The following is a 20,583-nucleotide window of genomic DNA, read 5'->3' on the forward strand; positions in this document are numbered from 1 at the left end:
AGGGCCCTAGATGAAGCATCTCTTCTGGGATGCTGAGCAGCCTCAGTGCTCCCATAGAAATCATTGGGAGCTCAATGGGCTCAGCACCTTGCAGGACTGGACCCTTAATTCTTAGTCTGATGCCCAGTGATTGGGGATAAGGGCAGGAGCAGAGAGAGAAAGAGAAAACGTTAATCTCATGAAAGTGTAATTTCTGCACAAATGTTTGTAGGTACCAAGACATCAATAAAGCTATGCCTCTGAGAAAATACAACCCCCACCCTCAGTTGCAAATGGTCTATTTCAGGCATTTAGTTAATGTGAATTACGCATCTTGGAAATTCATGTGTGTGTGTTAGACCTTGTGGGAGGACATTGTTTAACTGGCTGCTACACAATAAAAAAGCTCAAGGAGAAAAGAAGAAGAGTGGAGATGAAAGCACAGAGCTGAACTGTCGTGCCACATGGGGCCAGTTTTTACACAGGTAGAACTGGGAAAGTGTATCCTGTATATGAAACTAGGAGTCACATACCTGGGCTCTATATTTGTCAAGGCACTTATATGGCCCCCAATAACCATAGCATCTGAGCACCTTACAACCTTTAATGTACTTATGATCCCAACACCTCCATGAGGTAAGGCAGTGCTACTATCCCCATATTACAGATCAGGAACTCAGGCACACAGAGACTGAGGTCACAGAGGAAACCCACGGCAGACCAGAGAATTGAACTCAGGACTCCCAAGCTAGCGTCCCAACCACTGGGCCATCCTTCCAGCCTATATGCACTGTAGAAGTCCAAAGTGTATGAGGCTCTGTGCATGCTGAAATGAACCTTCTCTCTATAAAGCAAGCCACATAACTGTTATGCAGCCCGCATTAGCGAAAGACCATTTCTTCCAGCTGCTCGATTTTTCCTGATTCTCTTTGGTGATCATTTCAAATAAGTTTTATTACATAGCCAATGGGGTTTATTTACATTCAATATTTGCACCTGCATTTGGGATCCTGACTTTGTGTAGGTGCCCTGTGATAAGGGGCATGGAAATCCAAAGAGAAGGGGAGAGTTTGGAAAACAGAAAATAGGGCAGATCCAGATCTGGACAGGGTGAATAAACACACAAAAATTCAACAAGTTTGAAGGTGGCAGATTGACAGCTTTGGAAACTGAAGTCCTCTATGCACAGAAGAAGTGCATGGACGGGAGCACTGAGAGCTTCCCACATACAGTATCCCCTCCAACCAATGTACCTCAACCCCGGGGCAGAGGGACCACCTCTAGGGAAAAGAGGGCAATTCATTCTTTATGGCCCATTCACATCCTTGGCAGGCTGCCAAGAAATCATCAGATTGTGACCATATTTGTCACTATTGACCCAGGCTCGATTCAGACTGCTGAGTTAGCCATGACAGGCCCCACTGCCAATCTCCCCAGAGCCATCTAGTCTCCCAGAATTCATCCCCTTTCAAATAGGCTTGACAATCGTTCTGGTACTTACCATTACTATGTTGGCCAGATGAGCAGAAAGGAGTGCATAAACCCCTCCAGAGGAACCCACCACTGGCGCAGTCATGTCAGCTACTGATACCGCCAGGGAACCTTGGAAGAAGAAAACAGCTAATTACCATCTCCCCCTGATAGGAGAACTCTCCACCTGCACCCTCTTTTATGCATTAGGGGTAGGGTGACCAGATAGCAATTGTGAAAAAACAGGACAGGGGTGGGGGGCAATGGGTGCCTATACAAAAAAAAGTCCCAAAAAACGGGACTGTCCCTTTAAAAAAGGGACATCTGGTCACCCTAATTAGGGGCTGCAGTCAGCAATACTGGGGGAGGGGAATAAATTGACTAGAGAACCTGACTAAGCCCAGTAGCACTGCCAGGAAAGTGACACCTTTTCTTTTACATCGACTTTAAAACTACCATCAAATACATTTGATCAGGGTCAGCCACCGTGCTTGCAGCTGCTCTGTTTTGCTTTCTCTCTCTCTCTCGGTTTCTCTCTTTGGTTCTTAGTTGCTTTGTGTTCTGCTTTCTCTCTCTCTCTCACAACACACATATACACACCCCTCGGCAAAAGTTCCTGGGTGGGTTTATACACTCCTTTTGTCATAGGGGGGCTTATGCTGACAGTTATGTCAACTGAAGGATGACACCGCTGTCAATCTCAAACCTATAACCAGGTTTCACCCAGCTCTTAACAGTATCTTAAAATGTGTTCAGCAAAAGGAACCACAGCTTAGGTGAAAACAGTGAAGAACCATCAAAGAAATAAATGTGTCCCCCAGAGGATAAAATGGAAGTGATTTTAGTCCTGGCAAGATAAACATTTGCACAATGAGGAGGAACTGGAGACTCGTGACTGATCACTGGGTTCTGATTTAAGGGTGAACAAGTGCAGTTTATTACTTAGGAAGATGTAAGAGCAGGGAAGGGTAACAGTAACTCAGATGGTGACAAATGGAGGATCAGAATGGTGCACAGAAGTTTAAATCCGAGATGACAAAAGGATGAATCAGTTGTAGAGGAAACGGTTTCAAGAAGGCAGCAAGATGCAGTGGCTGGGGCACTGGATTGGCGGTCAAGAGGGTTTTTATTCCTGGATCTGCCAGCAACCCCCTGTGTGAGTTTCCGCTGTATAAAATGGGGTTCATGATGCTTGCCCACCTTGTAAAATGCCTGTAGACCTACAGAAGAGAAATGCTAACTATTCTTAATGCAAGCTTGACTCAGTAGAAATCACAGAACGATCAAGTGATCAACACCTCCTGCTCCAAACACGTGTGTAACCTCTTGATGGCCCATCCATGCAGGGCCAGGAGGAGAAAGGCCCAGCTAAAGCAGGGCACAGTCAAGTCACTTCCTCATTTTTATTGACTCTTCCTTTTCCAACATGGAAAGAGTTTTCTTCAGCCGGTTTAGGGCCTTTCCCTCTTGACCACTGGGCATCCTGCAGGGCTCAAAATATCTGTGCATCTGATACAGTTCTCATTCATTGCTAGTATCACAATGACACCAAAAGACCACAGTTGAGGTTGGGGCCCCATTGCTCTAGGCACTGCACGCACACATGCAGATACTAAGAGACAGTCACTGCCTCAGAAAACTCACAATCTAAACAGATGAGACCCACAAAGTGGGGGGAGGGGAAACAGAGGCACAGAGAGCTGAAGTAACTTACACAATGTCAGTGGCAGAGCCAGGAATTGAACCCCCTGAGTCTCAGTCCAGTGCCCTGGGCCCTAGACCTCTCTGCCCTCCCAGCATGGGGAAGAGAACCAGAGCTCCAGAGTTAGTTTCTCAAGTCAGCTGAAGGGATGCTGGGGAGGAAGGATCTTCCTGTGGTTAAGAAAGAGAGATGGGTTCTGTTCTCAACTCTACAACTCACTTCTTGTGTGAGGCTGGGCAAGTCACTCTGGAGCAGGCTGTGGTTCTTCCAGCCACTGAGGTCCTGGGCTATCTAGTGTTGCTGGTGGCCCTGACTCCCCCACATCTTGCACTCTGGGCACCAAGCACCAGGTGCTGAAAGAAGGGCTCTCTGTCCTCTCTTACACATTCATGCAACAGAACCCACAATCTGACCATTGATATCCCCATGTCTCAGTTTGTCCAGCCTGTGAAATGGGTTTATACACCACCCCACAACACAGGGTGTTGGGAAGCTTACATCATTAATGTGTGGGTGGGTGGTTGGGACTTTGGAGAGCATCCCATGCAAAGCGTTCACATTGTTCTATAGACTGTAAACTCTTCAGAGCCAGGATTCTCTCTTTTCTGTGCTTGTACAGTGACTAGCACAGCAGGGCCCCATCCCGACGGGGGCCTTTGAGCGCTACCAAAATAGGCATATTTAATAATAATATAAACCATGCTAAACTTGTTGTGTTTTGGTGTCTTCCCCCAAAGCCAGCCTCAGGTTCTCACACCTCCCGAGCAGGTCTGGGCTCAGTGCTGGGAGAAACCAGCTGACAAGTCTGCCAGGAAACCTGCTGGTTCATACCAAGCTTCACTCAGAGTTTGTCTGACATCTTCAGAGGGCCAGTGATGCTGAGCTTTCCAATACTCCTCTTGGGAATTAGGTTGTAGCTCCCTATGCTGGACGTCCTGGAGAACAGCAGTGGCTGGCTGCCTGGTAGTTAAACTCTCTTCCATTAACGACTTTGTTCTCTCTTTAATGAGAGCGGGGCCCAGCGCTTCCCTGGTGACGCTGGCTGCATGGGTTATTCAGCTGTGCAGCGGTTCTGGCAGCGTGCGGCCTGTACTGCATATTAACCTTGTTTACTCTAGCTGTTACCATCAATGTCATTTTGAAAGGAAAATTAGAGCCAGACGGTTTGATTTTCCCATTAAGATGAAATAACTGGAAATCTACAGAGTTCCTTGCTTCATAAGTAAAATGAGACACGAAGTGCCAGTTGAGCCAAGCGTGACTCCAGCACTTCGAAAGCGGACAGAGCGCCAAGGCCTGAGGGGATGGTCGTGCCTGGGACAGTGCACTTCACCAGCATTCCCTAGCTAATCCTCCATGCCAGAGTGAGGGAGGTCAGCATCCCGCCCATTGCGCCAAGACAGAAACGAAGACGAAGAGAACGCAGGCCAAACCCTGGCAAGTGCTGAGGGCCCTCAACACACCTTAGGTGAAACGCAGGAGGCGCTCTGCACCTCACAGAATCAGGACCAATGCGACTTGGGTTTGGCATTCAACACTCCTGTGCTCTGACAGACCATAACGCAACATCTTCAGTGCTGCAGTTCACTCTGCCATGCTGCTCGCTCACGCTTTCCTATGTCACGCTCACTTTCTGTGCACTTGTTTTCTGAAACAGCGGCTTGGACACAGACAGACACTTACATCCTCTCTCGGAACTCGCTCAAGCACTGACGGATCAAGGGAAAACACCAGTGGGATAGCTGCATTCAGGGTCCAATTCCCCTGTGCCAAGGGCCAGCAGAAAGCCTGCAAAGTGCACCCTTAAGCCCCAGGTGCTGCACCCTAGATGAGTTGAAATGACTAAAGTTGTTGCTTCAGATCACTATTTGATGCCAACAGGGCTGGCCTTATAGTTTACAGGACTCCAAACCGTTCTGAAGAGGGGAAATCGAGCCATGCATTACCAGAAGGGACCTACAAGCAAGTCAGCTCATTCCCTTTCTGGTGCCACTGCAGAAGGCGGCGATAGAGCCAGCATGTCACCTGGAGTTTTGAAATCCAGATGCAAGGTCTTTCTGAAGGTGCCCTCACTCATACAGAAGTTATGGGCTTGATGCAGCAACACTGAGTGAAATCCTCTAGCCTAAGATCATGTCATGCTAGTCATGCAAGAAGTCAAACTAAATGGTTTCTTTCTGGCCTTAACACCTATGAATCTATGACTCTACATGAGCTGTACAGCTCATGTGGGATGAAAAACACTATGCCACAGCTTACTTTGATCAGGTTCATGGCCAGCCCTGGATGCAAACACCACAAGGGGATTTTACAACACAAAGAAAAATAAAACATCCAGAGCCAGATGGGTTGGGATACTAGTAGGCAACAGAACAGCCCATCTGCTTCTCATCTTAGCACACTCCCCGGTTAGATTCCCACTGCACTAGCAGAGACAGGCTCAGTCAGAAAACAAGGACTCCCCGTCATCTTCTTCCTGTCAGGATGGCCAATAAAAGTTGTGTGTAAGCTAGAAATTTCAGAGAGCAAATTATGCTGGTACAATAATAATGATGTATCCAAAAGAAGACATGGTTTCTTCTATTCATCTCAATTAGAGGCAGGCTGGGTCAGGTTACAAAGCTCCTTTCACTGTGAATTTTAGAAAGTAATTGAAGAGATGGAGAGACAAGGCAGACAAAGCCTAAGCCAGCATCAGGAGGCAAGGATACAAGAGATTATTCCTGATTAGCAAGGAAGAGGGAAAAACCACACAACGGCCGAAAGCAGCAGAGTCCTAAGAAGGACAAAACATTTCAAATGGACTTTTATGACTTTGCTAATTACTCTGCTAATATAGAGCTTGACTGTGGCTTAATCAAGTGTCAAGGCTCCATTGCACTATTCAAATAACATAGACAGGGTAATATTTTAAAAAGTACCTAAGTGACATAGGAACCTAAATCTCATTTTCAAAAGACTTGGGCCCCTAAGTGTCTTAGGCACCTTTGAAAATGTTAACTAAACCCCCACCCCCGATGGGACACAACTGGTGGATGAGGCAGACAAATGGAGTGGGCTGGGTTGGAAGGATGAGAGAACAATAAACTAAACAGTTTAGCAGAAGGCAACATTGCTGTGCCCCTGGGCCAGAGTATGAACTGTGACTCGGTGTACGTCTTCACTGCAAAAAATAAACGGTGCGTCAACTCAGGTTAACATAGCAGTGAAGACACAGCAACTCCGCTTTTAACATGGGTTAGCAGCTTGAGTTCAACCCTAAACTTCCCCACCGGCTTTAACTCGAGCTAAGACTGTTCCTAAGCATGCTGACTGTACTTAAATCAGAACTCAACAATGCATAAACCAGTAGCAGATGTCTTCTCCCCCATGCCAGCTCGGCTGCACTAGCTGGCTCACTGGGGGTGGGGCAGGCAAAGTCCAGCTTTTGCTGAATCCAATCCCTGCCTGCCCCTCTGTTCTCGCAGCAACAGCTCTCCCACTTGCACTGTGGGTCACTGCCCTGTGCTGGCTATGTAAAAGGGGATCCTTATGTCCCTTTACTCCCCTGCATGGGTGCACAGAGCAAGCCATGATTTTGCGCTGGATTAGGAGTGATGCATTTCTGTCTTTCTAGTTTTTCATACCATGTTCTTCACTATGGTAGCTCCATATGGCTGACTTTTTTACCATCTATAGTTACAGGTATATATGCAGACGCACCCATATCTGTACAAAAACACACACACAGAGAGCTCTGGGGCCCGAAAATTGCACTTAGCCGGTCCCCTTGCTATTCACAGAGCATGGAGGGGGGGGGGCGGGGGAGACAGGCAAAGTAGGAGACTTGCAGTCCTAGCTGTCAGAAACCCAGGGCTTGCAGCTCCACTCTAGGGGAAGCTGCTCCCTCTTACAAATCGACTGGAGTTTGCCAAAAGGGGCCACGCTCCAACAGACCTTGGGACTTCATTTGGACTGGGACTTGGGTGCTCAGGAGTGAACGAGTTGCAATGGAAGCTGGAGGAACATGGCGTTGGGGCAGAGGTGGGAGTCCCCTAGAGGCAAATGGGATGAACTGTTGTTTAGGGCTGTAGCCAGGGACCAAGGGAAGGGAGCAAAGGCTCGAGAGGCAGTGGTGGTACTGGAAGGAGCTGATGGATCTGAGTGGCTCAGACGGCTTTTCTTGGCAGAGACAAAGCAGGTTCTGCCCAACTGGGGGAAAACAACTGATGCTGTGTTACTCTATGCATCTTATCCCTGTAATGCTGGCACAGTGTGTGCCTGGGAAGTTTGCTGGGACATGGCTGGTCAAGAGCCAAACACAAAGCTGTGTCTGTCAGGACCAAATCTCTCACAGGGCTTGTCTACACAGTGCAGTAGTGTGCAGCAGTGGGGTGTGAGTTCTAATGCACACCAGCATGTCTCCCACTAACTGCCCTGTTTAGACTCTGCTGGTGCACACTAGAAATTCTCTAGTGCAGGTTAGCGTAGCCCTTTTTCAAACACCACTATGTTAATAAGCAGTAGGGAACTCTTAGGTGTGTGCCAGCTGTGACCCAGGGACCACTTCATACTAAATGCCAGAGGGCACAGGGTGCACAGAGTTTTACAGGGATCCCCTGGGTTGTATATATGCATACTAATTTGCCAAAGGGTGGCATGTGAGGTCTCTACCAAGAGCCAGTAGCCTGCAGGTCATCATAATCACCACAGAATGTATGGATGGATAATATTTAAGAAGTTATTTATCTGTACTAAAAATTATGTTTTTAAGGACTTGGAGGTAAGGCAGGTCACCACGAGGTGACATGCCTCGGACAGGCTCCTTTCAGGCAGGAGGTAATGGACACTTATCTCCCTGTCTGGTCATATGTGTATTGTAGGCTTCACAGTGTAGGCCTATTTGCACACTGAGCCAGATGCTGATTAAGAGATTCCACCAGAAATCTACCAGGAAGGAGTACCCAGGAAACAACCACGAGCCGGGGGAGGTCCTGATTGTGAATAAGGACAATGGATTGTTCTGATATATCTGGGGTGCAAACAGACATCCTGGATCTTTCACCGTGGGGGCAAGCTGACAAGCACGACTTGTCTCATGAATGGAAAATCACAGCCAAGCCTGACTGTAAAATACTGGAAGGACTTTGGGTGAGCATCCCTCTGTAAGACAGGAAAGTATCTAGTTAAGTAAGTCTAGGTTCTAGAATGTGGATTATGATTATATTTTATAGGTACCTATTTGTTTCAATACTTCTGATAGCTATCACTTGACTCTCTATACTCTGCTAAATAAACTTTTCCTTGTTTTCACTATAAACATATCTAAGTGTTGCGTGTTAAACAGAGCGGTGACCTGAGATGGAAGTGGTCGGCTAGGATGTACTGCTTCTTCAGAAGCAGCGAATCTGTGAATATTGTGAGTGTCCAGTGGAACAAGGTCTGGATCCTCCAGGGAGATGCACGGGGGTTGGAGCGTGCCTATTGTTAACCTGCAGAGAGAGTGGGGCCTGGATAGGCCTAGAGGAGAGTGTGTGTGTTGCCTGTGGCCAGTGGAGTTGTGGAGCTGACTCCCAACAGGCCCAGACAAGGATTTCTCATGCTAAGGACAGGTGGTAGCGAGGTGCCTCACAGCTCTGAGTATCACATCATGGTCTACGCAGGCCAGTTGGCGTGCAACGCGTTGCTGTGCCTTAGAATTCACACCCCGCTGGTGCATATTACTGGTCTGTGTCGACAAGCCCGAAGACATTGTTAACAGGCTTTTCCTCTGCAACATGTTAGTAAATATTTAACTATATTCAATGTAGCTGTCACCTGTAGAGTTAGGGTATTAAATCTGGAGACTCATTTCAGTCCAAGTGAGAAAGAAAGGGGCTTAGTCCTGCTTTACCCGCAAATCTCAGTGCATCCTTAACCCTGGAGCGGACGCCCCCTTAATTCTGGTAGCTGAAAGACACTCCTCCCCAGGGAAACATAGCCAGGTTCCTGGGCTCTTATGGAGCCTGGCTGAGTGAGTTGTTCTCTGGCTGAGAAGCTAATGAGGAACCATTAATGAGAATAGTATTTACACAATTAAATCCCTGGGCGCTGTGCTGGAAACATCCCTTTCAGTCTCACCATCTCTGCACAGCAAAAGGTTCTAATAGCAGAGCCAAGCAAACTGGAGAGAATTAGATTAGAAATAATGAGCTATCCCTCCTGATGAAAGTCAGTTAAGGGCAGGGGATGAGCATGTTTGGGCTGCCCCATTTGTTTACAAGCTGTATTATCTCTCTATTTCTTCGATCTGCAGCATTAACCTGTGCTCTCTCTCACTCACTCTCCCAGCACAGTTCAAAGCACCAGGAACATGTTTTAAATCAAATGCGTCAAATAATTGGCTAAACAAATCTAACCACAAAGGGATATCGTGTGCTGGTTTTCTGCCTGTGATTCTTCATGTTAACAATTTCCAAGTTGTATTCACCTTGAGATAAGAAGGGATTACTTTCAGCACTGCCCTCCACAGCGTACTTAGCACAGTTAATGAAAGGAAAAGCATGTGCATGAATGGAAATCAGAGAATTCATTTAGAATAATAAGAAGCATGGTAGCCGAGACAAACTAAAAGACGTGCCCAGTCCATAAGAAGCGTGTGTGGGCCTGCAAATCCTGGCTGTGATTATAATTTGTCGGTCCTCAAGCAACAGCAGGCCAGAGCTACCAAGGATAAAGGCTGAGGCCACAGATTTGCTCCCTTCCAGTCCCACTACTAGAGGTGGCTCTGATGGCAAATCAATTCCACCTATGACCTCACAAACAAAGGAAGAGACAGAGTCAGCCTGCAGAGCTCCCATGTGATTTGAAACAACAAACCCTAAATGGTGGCTTGCTTTGCTTGCGCTGCCGGGCATAGGCCTTTTCTCAAAACGGGCCTAGTTTTTCACTTTGCATTTATAAGCAATTGGTTTTTTTAAGTCTGTGTATTTTTTGGGTAGCAGTTAGTCAAACGTAGACCCATCTGCCAAGCCCTCAGCGAAGATGTCAAGATGTAAGCATATTTCCAAATAGTGTCCAACACAGTTTTGAGCCTTGGATCTCAGCTACGCTATGAGAAGCCAGCAGGGTGTGGGAGCTGGTTACCACACAATAGTACCCAACAGGGCCAAACCACGTTTCAGTCTTGCAGAGTAAGTGGGGTAGACCCAGATTTCAGCCTCGGACTCTGCAGATCACAATGGCTCAATAGACATGGGGTGAAGTTTTCAAAAGCACCTAAGTGACTTAGAGTATGTCCACACAGCCATGGGCAGCACATGAACCCCCTGTTCAGGGAGGCTAGCGTCCAGCCCTGCCCCTCCTACCCCAGAGGCCGTCCCTACCCTAACAAACCCTATCCTTCTCCCCTCCCCTGCTGGAGCCCCGAGCCCCACCTGCAGTCAGAGGATCCCTGCCCCAACCAGCTCATTGGCCACCCCGAGTCCCAGTCCGCCCAAGCCACAGAGGACACAAAGATGTGATCAGCCTCTGCATTTTACTGCATAGCTGTTACCACCACGTGAGATACACGCATAAGCTTTTTGGGTGCCCAAACTGAGAACCCTTAAAGAGGTCTGACAATTCAGAGAGCAGGGGCTGGTACATAAACTCCCTAGTCACTCCTGGAAATCTTAGTCAAATACAGACAGAGAAAAAATCTTGGCTTCTGACTTTGCTCCTCCTTCTGAACTTGTAAATTCCAGCCAGAGTTTAAGGCAGAACAAGAGAGCAACTCTGCCTCCTCCTCCTAGGATGGCAAAGGTATCAGGCCATCTGCTTAATCCCCAAGGGGCTAACACTACAGTGATGCAAATGCAATGTCATGATGCCATGACCACACCAGTGATCAGTGATGCCACGAAGGCCCTGAGTTGGACAAGCCTTGCCAGTACTTCAGAAGCAGGAATCCCTGGAGCAGAGCTCACCAGGCTGCACAGGTACTGCATGAGAGCTCTACAGGAAGCACTGGTGGCTTTTGGGCACAGCTGCTGTCTTTCAGCAGATAAAGCACATTTGAACCAAGGCTGCCACGTGTCTATGCTCCAGTCAGAGCCTTCACAAGCTTCTGAGGTTTTGCTTAACAGGTTTCACAAGCCTCTGAGGTTTTGCTTTCTTTGATTTCCAGGCATGTGAGGTTCACGCCCGCTGAGTCTCAGATGGAGCTCCGAGGTTCACTTAAGGCACCCGGGCTGCACAGTTTGCAGAATTTGGCTCAAATGTTTAAAATATTTTTTTAAACAAATGGAAAATTTTGCAATTCAGAATGGGGGCTACGTTCTTGTAAGTACCTGCCTGGCTTTCCCTGCCAAGTAGAAATGCATGCACCTCAAAGGAAAATGAAGAGCTAAAATCAAGGCTTCCTTGCTGCTGAAAGAACTGATATGGCAGAGACCTGGGGGTACTTTAGTAATTCCTGGCCACATCAGCACCGTTGTGCAGGGTCATTCCCAAAATATTGCATCCTGCAGATGCTATTTGCAAGACAGACTGTATAGCCCCATTGGATCCATGTTTCAAGTGTTATAACCTTTGTGCTAGAATTACAATGGCAAGGCTAAATGGCCACCATCATCCCAAGCATCCCAAGTCTTTGGCACGGAAAGCAAAGAACTCCTGCCCAAGAAACGTCAAGAATAGGCACCTTTTCCTCCCATACCATAAACACCCAAACCTTTGAGAACATTGATTGTGATACTTCCAGCGCGCGGTCATCTGGGGTCAGACACACCACTTACCTGCTACAACTCCAGCAATGTAGACAAAGCCAATCCTTGCTGCTCCATGCACCATTTCGAGGGGAACCCCAACCAGAAGCTGAAGAGCAACATTGAGTCCAAGGTGTTCTATCCTGGGGCAAAGAAAAATACCATTAGTTGTGTTCTTTCTAACTGTGTTTTCCCCTTGTTTCCCACAATGTAACGATGTCTTGGAAGAGGAGGCCAAGTGAGCCACAATCTAGATTCTAATCAGATTTCTTTGGCTTAGTCTATGTAACTTTCATGCATTTTTTTTTTTTAGTCACTGACCTACAGCTGATTTATCATCAATATTCATATCACATGCTCTGATACCTGCGTTTGGAGAGACAGGCAGCTATCCCTGGGCATAGATTTTGTCATGAATCCATGACTGCAAACTCCACCACAGTGGCAAGGGGATAAAAACCATGACCTTTGTTTAAAAGCTAAACAAAGCCAAAGCCAAAGCCTAAGGAAGTCTCACCAGTAGTAACATTGGGGGTTTTAGCCTTGCAGGCTGCAGCCACTAAAAGACAATTTTGGCACATGAAATTGAACAGATCTGACATCATCCAACAAAGAGAAGTTGTGATGGATACAGTTCACACTCCCCAGTCATTTATTACAGGCTACCATGGTGGATTCCTTCAGTGAATTTTGTGGATGGATATTATGTTAGATTTTTACTATTCCAAAAGAATATTACAAAATAATCCCCAGATGAAATGGGCTAATTCTAGATAGGTAGAGTGCACTCCCTGATTTTTCCGTTAAAGCTTTTCATAAGAATTCTGTCTCCTCCCAAGATTACACCAAATTCTCTTCATCTTCCATGTTATAAGGGCGCTATCTTCATAAGAAGACACTTCACCCTCTCAATAGCATTGGTAACGGATTGCTATGACATGAAGTCTGCAGATTCAGACCAGCGGTTTTAGGAATGTTCCACACATTACTCAGATTCAAGCCTGTTATAATGTGAACCTGAACAACAAGGCATGGCCTGGCCTAAAGGAATATACGACATGGGGGAAAATGTGTGAACCAATGCATATAGCAGGAATGTAGAGCCATGGACTATTCACTGTGCACTGACCCACCAAATACACTGGGTGTGGAAGACGGTTAAGTGAAGACTATGTTTGATTCAGGGGCTAGGAATGCAACTGAGAGAAGATTCCTGGTTTCCTTCTATTGTCCAGCTCCACAAAATCAAATCCTTTTGGGAGTGTGCTTGACATAGTATTTTAATCTATATAATGGAAGTTCTCCCTTTTGATGCCAAATTGTACTCTGAAAAGATCAAGCTTTGGTGGCACAGGTATTCCTGATAAAAAGACAGTGAGTAAAATATCCCGCCTGAAAACATTTTTATCGTACCAAGCAGATGCTATGAAATGATTTCACCTTTAAGTGAAACCCTGCTCAGTGTAGTCCTCATAAATTGTCAAAGCATAATTGAAGCTACTGATGCATGTATAAAATTAGAAATAGCTTCTGCATGGAAATAAATAGCAATACTAGAGAAAAAGCATGGTTACTGGAATCAGGGGACCCACAACCAAGCTGTTCAGAGCACGTTACATCACTTATTGCTTTTACTGCTAATCCTCCTTTGCAGCCCTTAGGTCCTTTCAAAGGCGGCAAAGTTCTTTACAAATAGCGATTGAGCCTCACAACACTCTTATTACACCCTTTTCCACACATGGGTACAACGGAGTACAGAGGAGTTAAGTGACCTGCAGCCACACAGCAAGACAGTGGCAGAGACAGACAAGAGCCCAGGAATCTTGACTCTCAGTCTTCTGCTCTAACCACTTGACAGTATGCCCTCCCGCTCTGCACATCAATTTGACATGTGAGTTTCAAGGCAATTCTAGGTTACGCACAGCTGTCCTATGACAGTTCCTTTTTCATCTTGCTGATACACAATGCAGCTTCAAGATTCGTGCTAGCAGGCCCCACCCCACGCTCCATGTCCTAACATTTGCTGGGCCTATCCCTATCTGCTCGTAGCAGGAGCAGAAAGAAGGTAGAGATTTCATGTCCGGCTGACATACGGTGGCTTCATGTGGGGGATCTATCAAGTGCAAGGAGGGATTGTGAAAAGCACTCGGGATTGACCTAGCTCTGCTCCCACTAGAGTCAATGATTCAATGCTGATGGGCTGCAGCAGAAACAGAGACAGTCCCATGCTGAGTGCTTGTGCAACTCCCATCTACAGTGCAAAACACAGCGTCAAGGCTGCCTGCGGAACTCCAGCCTGTCGTTCACCATCCCTACTGTGCACGTTAACAAGTGCCAACCTGCATGGGAGCCAGGCGGAAAGCATGAATCCCAAGCAGATGCATCTGTGAAAAAAAAAAAGACACCGATGCTGTAGATTTCCACTGTGTTTGGTCATGAGTTTAGAACAGCAAAGATCTTACATCTAATCAACAACACTTGGCACACAGCTGTTGTTTTCTATTTTTTAAAGCATCATACAAATATTTACACATCCCCTCTGCTACTAAAGGATTCCCAAGTGCTTTAACGATGGTACTACGGCCTCCCGTATGCCATCCTAGATAGTTCCTGGTCACCCGTGGTGTTCTCACTACCCAAATGGCCAATCAGTTATCCTGTCCCCAGTGCCGTAGTCATCACTTATCTTGGGTTAGGTATATTTAGTTCTTTTGGGCTTTCCTCATGTTAGCATTGTGATTTGCCTAATGTAAATATCAGGGAAATCTTCCTGCTGTGGAGGTTGTAGAATATTCTCCCTGGGTAGGTGGTGGAAGCTGCATCCTTTGGGACGTTTGAAACTTAGACTGGACAAAATACTAGACCTTGTTCTGGATGGTGCAATCCTGTCCTTAAAGGAAGATAGAAACAAACCTATTAAGACATCAGCCTCTCTCTAATTTCTAATATTCTCTAATAATCCAACCCTCTCGCTGCGTGCCCCCCCCATTTGTTCTGCAGTTTATCATTATTGGACATTTCTGTAACCTAACTGAATGTGCTTATTCTGCTTGCTCTGAGCATTGGAGCCACTGGGCATAGTCATTTTCTTGTGTTCATTCTGCTCATGCAGGTACAGGGGACTCAAGCACTTAGTTGGGAATGCCTACCGAAAGTCAAATAGAGATCACAGGAATGAATCAGAGCATGTCACTGCCCTTGTATAGAAGGAAAACAAGAGACTGACACTTAGTAACCGTCCTGGGGAATGTCCAATATTTTAAAACCAAGCAACTGTCCTTATTTTAGCAAGGCAGCTTTTGCAGGCAAAGCTTATTCTTGTGAGGGACTCTAAAAGCTATTTCAGTGGACCTGACACATGTGCCTGTTCTTAAAAGCGTTACCAGGAGTGAGCCTATTCAGCCCACTTTCCCATCAAGCTAAGAGCATCAGAGGTTCCATAGTCAATAAGCACCCATAAAACATAATTAGCTTTCTCCAGCTTTGAATGTGTCATTCTTGAAATGACAATGTAACTGATTTATTAGGACGTTAGCCTTCTCTGGGACCAAACAAATGGGACTGAGAATCAATGCAAGTCATTAGTTACGGCAGTGTAATAAATGGGTGGGCCCCTGATAATCAACAGCTGCTTTGCATGAAAGCAGAAGGGCAAAATTTACAGCTTCAACTTGGCTTTCAGGCCTCTTTATAAAGCTCTTTCCATGAGGATGGAGACACAAACAGTGCATTTTTGGAATCTTTGTAGAAGCACAGCCAGCTGGCCTTAGCAACTGCCTTCTTCTCCAACGCCTTCTGACTGTCACTTTCATTTTTAAAAAAAAGCAGAGGAGCGCAGTAAATTAAGGAATGCAAATTACCATGTTAAAGTCTCAGCAGGAAGTATAACAGCAATAGACTCCACACCACTGGATTAGCCTGCCCTTTGAAAATGAGATGGGAATAATGGGCCCACAGTAAAAAGATTATTACCTTCTCGGGATTTATCTATTCTCCTGATACGAAAGGTACTTAATACAGATAAGTCAGCAATAAATGATCATTTAACCATCCAACTATTGGATGCTGCTTTCTCATAAAAACTGCTAGAGGGTTTATTATTCAAGCAGGACTGTGTGTGGTTTTGATGGTTATGTATCTACATGATTTAGAATTCGTTGCAAAAGTAATGAGGCTCTCTGGGATAAATCTCAAATATTTACAAAGGTTAGACGTTCGATACTGTCTTCATTATCGCCTCCCTCCGAAACCAGCCAGGGCTGTGAAGTAAACTTGGTAAATAAAGGACTTGGCAAACTTTTCAAGCAAGATGTGTGACTAACACCAGAGCGCTGCTTGCTAAGGCGAAGTGGTGACATTTCATGGATTGGAAAGCCCTGTTACAAACAATAACGAAAGAAGTTTAAACGCTAATAATCTTACCTTTCATTCAAATGGATCCCAGAGCAGTTTGCTATTTTATCTGATTGTACAAGCTATATAATACACATACACCCATGTGTATGTATACACAAGGTATACAAGTACATATTATGGAGAGTTAGGCCTACATTTTTGACCTCAAAGTAATTCATGCACATCAGTGATTCTCAGGTAAAAACATAGTGAAAACAAGGCTCTTGAGGTTTACTGTGAGGAAAACTTGCCAAGGTCAGCACTATACATGCCCCTACCTGCCTGAGACTGACCAAAGTGAGTTTACCTCACACTAAAACTACAATGCCTAGTCTTCACTGTGGCCAAGTCTACGCTTAAAATTTAGGTTACATTGCTCAGGAGTGTAAAAAATCCACAGCCTGGAGCTACATAAACAAACCGACTAACCCGCACTGTAGATGCCACTAGGTTGATAGAAGAATTCTTCAGCCTAGCTACCGCCTCTCGGAGAGGTGGATTAATGACAGCCGTGGAAAAACCCCTTCTGTCACTGTAGGGAGTGTCTACACTACAGCGCTACAGGGGCACAACTGCAACACCACAGCTGTGCAGACATTGCTTCAGTTTTTACCTCAGGATAGCTCAGGGGCATTAATTATACTGAGGTAAAAAACACAGCTTTTTGACAGTGAAGACAAGCCCTGGGTTGCTGCTCAATAGTTAAGATTGAGAGTAACTTTCTGTTACAAGGCCAATTTTCCCCTCATCCTTGCTTGAGTTCCTCAAAGATGGACCTTTCCACTTCACATTTTGCATGTGTGGTCTGTGTCCTGTCCAGTAGAAGTGTCTCTTTCTCTGCCCCCCACTATCTGCCCTCACCACCCTCCAGCTGGAGATGTGTTTGGACAAGGCTGTTTTTGGAGGGCCATGGCATGCAGGAGACACAGGTGTTTTGGAAATTTCTTCTAATTTTTTCTTTTTTTGCCCTGTCTTTCAAACAAAATTGGCTCCTCCTAGGAAATTTACATGATGTTTACTTGAAAGATCTGGGTGAGATCTTATGCACAAGACCAATTGTGAGCTGAGGAGAGAAGTTTAGGGAGCTATTCACTAGCAAATTAGGAACATCAGATGAATCTTTTCAGCATTTTAGTGGGCACCACTGATTAGATTTCCATTAATCTTTCATGTAAGGGGGGGAAAAAAAAAAAAAGGAAGAGTCTCTAGCCATTTCCTTGTAAGGTTCAAATTATAAACTATCACAGAGAAATTTGTCACGGTGATATTTCCAATGAAAAATTTAGGGAAAAACCACAACTTATCTATCCAGACATTTGCAAAGAGAGAGATCACTGGCCCGCACACACACAGAAGGAGCATGCACATTTCAGCCGTTTACAGGCTTTTCTGTGGTGCTGTCATCACTATGGCATCTGAGCACTTCACAAACACCAATTAAGCAAGCCTCATAAAACCCCTGTGGGGTAGAGAGGTCCAGGGAATGGGACACTGGGCAGGAAACAGGGATTCATAAGACTTGGATTCTGTTCCCAGCTGAGCTTGCAGTCTCCCTGTGTAACTTTGGGCAAGTCCGTTCATGCTGTGCCTCAATTTCCGCTCTGATTGTCTGTCTGTCTTGTTGCCTCTTCAGGGTAAGAACTGTCTCATACTGTGTGTTTGTACAGAGCCTAGCAAAATGAGACTCCAATCTTGATTTGGGGCCTCTAGGTGCCACCAAATACAATAAGATAGCAAAATATTATTAAGTAATTATAGATTATAGGCACAGAGGGATTAAGCAACTCACCCAAGCTCACACAGGCTGTCTGTGGCAGAGTCAGGACTAAAACGCAGACCTCTTGAAACCCAATCCAGTACTTTAGCTATAAGACCAGATTTCATCTCAAAGCCAAATGTGGCAAATTGGGTAAAAAATTCAGCTACATTTTTGCAGATTTCTTCTCCAATATCCACCTAGTTGTACTTGGGGAAAATTGGGCAAATGGACAGTTGGGGAAGCGCAGAGCTACATAGCCCCAGATATGTATGTCGGGGTCACTGGCTCAGTAGTGAGAGACACGCACCACCTATCGAATCACTAGTGCCATTTCCTCCAGTACAAGGACTTTGAAGGTAACCCATCTGAACAACAGCCCAGTATTTTACCATGTCCCTCAACAGCATGCGATTTGTTCTACTTCACAGAATGGCCATTTGCAACTGAAAAATCTTTTATAAAATCCAGTTCTGAACTGATTCAAGTCAATCTCTCTCTCTCTGGAAACTCAGCTGTGGGGACCCTCTGAAATTTGTGAAGTACTCACCCGGCATGCATGAATATGTAGGTTAGGTACCTCCAAGCCTGAGCACGGAGCTGAGGATGATACACTAATGAGTTCTTCAGGTATAAAGGATGGGTGACTTGCAGCACAAATCTGTCTAATACCACTCCGTTGTAAAGAAAAAAGGCAACCTAGAAAAGCAGGGAGATTCCTCAGTTAATGAACACCATCCCTCCACAGAAATAAACTACAATTCAATATCCAACTTGTGCAATAGGTTCCCCCAGCTATCACAACATGCTTATATAGCAGTATGAGAGTACTAGCCATTTACAAACATGAATGATTACAAGGTTCCTACTCTGAGGAACTAACAAACTCCAATTAAGATGCATTTTAAAAAAAAGGCCTCAAAACCAAACAAAATTGTAAATCTACATACAACCTTTCACTGCAAAGGACCCAAAAGCACTTGACAAACTGCATCCGGACAGCATCACTGAAATGCAGACCCCATGAGCAGGGAAGTGAGGAAAGCGGAGGGGTAAGGACATGTTTTATTGAAGAATGATAAGGCAAGCACCTACCCCTTATGAAAGGTACCAGAGTCTTTAGCATGCGTGCAGAACCTTGCTTTGTATTGTCTCCTTCTAAAGCTCCACAGAAACCAAAATTTATCTAGCTCAAAGGCTGAAGGGGATTTGGATGAAAGGCGCAAGAGGTTTTAGCTTTTCCACTGGCACCACCCTTTGCCTAATGGCCCACTGACAACTAACCTCAGCAGAACTTTGAAGCTGTCCTGAGGTCCCGCACCAGAAGCTCATGCAGTGGAAAGCATCAGATGAACGACCTAGACTTCTGCTTTTGGAGACCTCGGTTCCAAATCTCCCATTTACATGTGAAAGCCAATATGCTAGTTTCACCCTAGTCCCTATTCGCGCAGATCTCCAAATGAGCACAGAGCGTGGCCCCAGCGTCAATGCGGGTTCAAGAGAGGCAGGTGCATTGGCAGAGCCAAGGTCTGTACGTGTGGGATAACAGTCTCCCTATGCTTGCTCGCGCTCTGGGAGGGGTTTTCAGGAGCGGCGCAGTAGGATACCTGCCTCTACAATGGTGATGGCAATCATGAACCAGGGCGGAGGACAGCAGGTGTAACTGTCGTAGTACCACTTCCGGTCTATCTCGCGTGGCAGGGTCTCATATGCAACATGTCGAATTAGCCTCTGGGACAGGCTTAGTCCCGACTCCTCCAGCAGTGCCTTGCTGCACAGCCTCCTGTTCCCCTGCAGAATGGCTTGGCGGAAGCTATTGGACCTTTTGTTGCTCATCTGAAAAGAGAAAAGGGAAAAAACATGAGCCCAAAACATGGGCCAGTGCAACTTCTCAGGTGGGAGTACTACCCACCTGGGGCCTTGTGAGCCTAGGCTCAGTGTGTCTGTCTGTGGGGAATGTTACCAGGCTGGAGCAGCGGGATCCAGAAGATCAGAGTCTGTGACTATCATGAGGCAGTGAGTTCTGTCTGACCAGGGCAATATGAACTCCCTTTGACGGTCAGGAAGTCCCGTAGCCCTTCCCACTCCTGATGGCCTGCTCCCTTATCAATCTTTTGACTCACTTCCCTTTGGAACTAGCTGTCAAACAACAAACATTAAGCATCCTCCATTTCTTCCTTCATGATCAGGTGGGTTTTCACGAGATTTCTGAAGCATTCCCACTGTGGCTCAACCTGTGACCTATGTACTCATACCTTTCCAGCTCTTCAGGACATGCGTTTTATGTCGTAAATGACATATACATTTATGGCACCACATCACTAACAACTGTGTTCCTAATTTGCAGCAGTTGAGTGCAGATTTTACACAGAGTTTCAAAGGGAAAATACTAAACTTGTATTGTGTACCAAAATGATCACACTAGCTACAGTAGACAACAGATTTAACTAATATTCAGAGAATCCTAGCTATTATAAGATTGCAATGTTGTTGGTGATTTTTTTAAATTGTTACTATAACAAATAGCGGGGCAGATTTTCAGGCAGTTTGGGCTTACAACTGTGTGACTAATTTGC

At 45.8% G+C, this 20,583-nt stretch overlaps 1 protein-coding gene across 3 annotated transcripts in view; it reads right to left on the bottom strand.

Moving 5' to 3' along the window:
• The window catches only part of RHBDL3 (rhomboid like 3), a 127,533-nt gene that overhangs the window by 16,457 nt on the left and 90,493 nt on the right, over positions 1-20,583 (bottom strand). For 2 of the 3 annotated variants that reach the window (XM_075119236.1, XM_048819295.2), the window contains 4 exons: positions 19,619-19,843; positions 18,558-18,706; positions 11,887-11,999; positions 1,481-1,581 (listed from right to left, as the gene is read on the bottom strand). In XM_075119236.1, the coding sequence (XP_074975337.1) occupies positions 1,481-1,581; positions 11,887-11,999; positions 18,558-18,706; positions 19,619-19,843 (588 nt within the window). The remainder of the gene's footprint in view (positions 1-1,480; positions 1,582-11,886; positions 12,000-18,557; positions 18,707-19,618; positions 19,844-20,583) is intronic. The other variant, XM_075119237.1, reaches the window with a different exon arrangement.

The sequence above is a fragment of the Caretta caretta genome, chromosome 14 (genome assembly GCF_965140235.1).
Source record: "Caretta caretta isolate rCarCar2 chromosome 14, rCarCar1.hap1, whole genome shotgun sequence".
Taxonomy (NCBI): Eukaryota; Metazoa; Chordata; order Testudines; family Cheloniidae; genus Caretta; species Caretta caretta.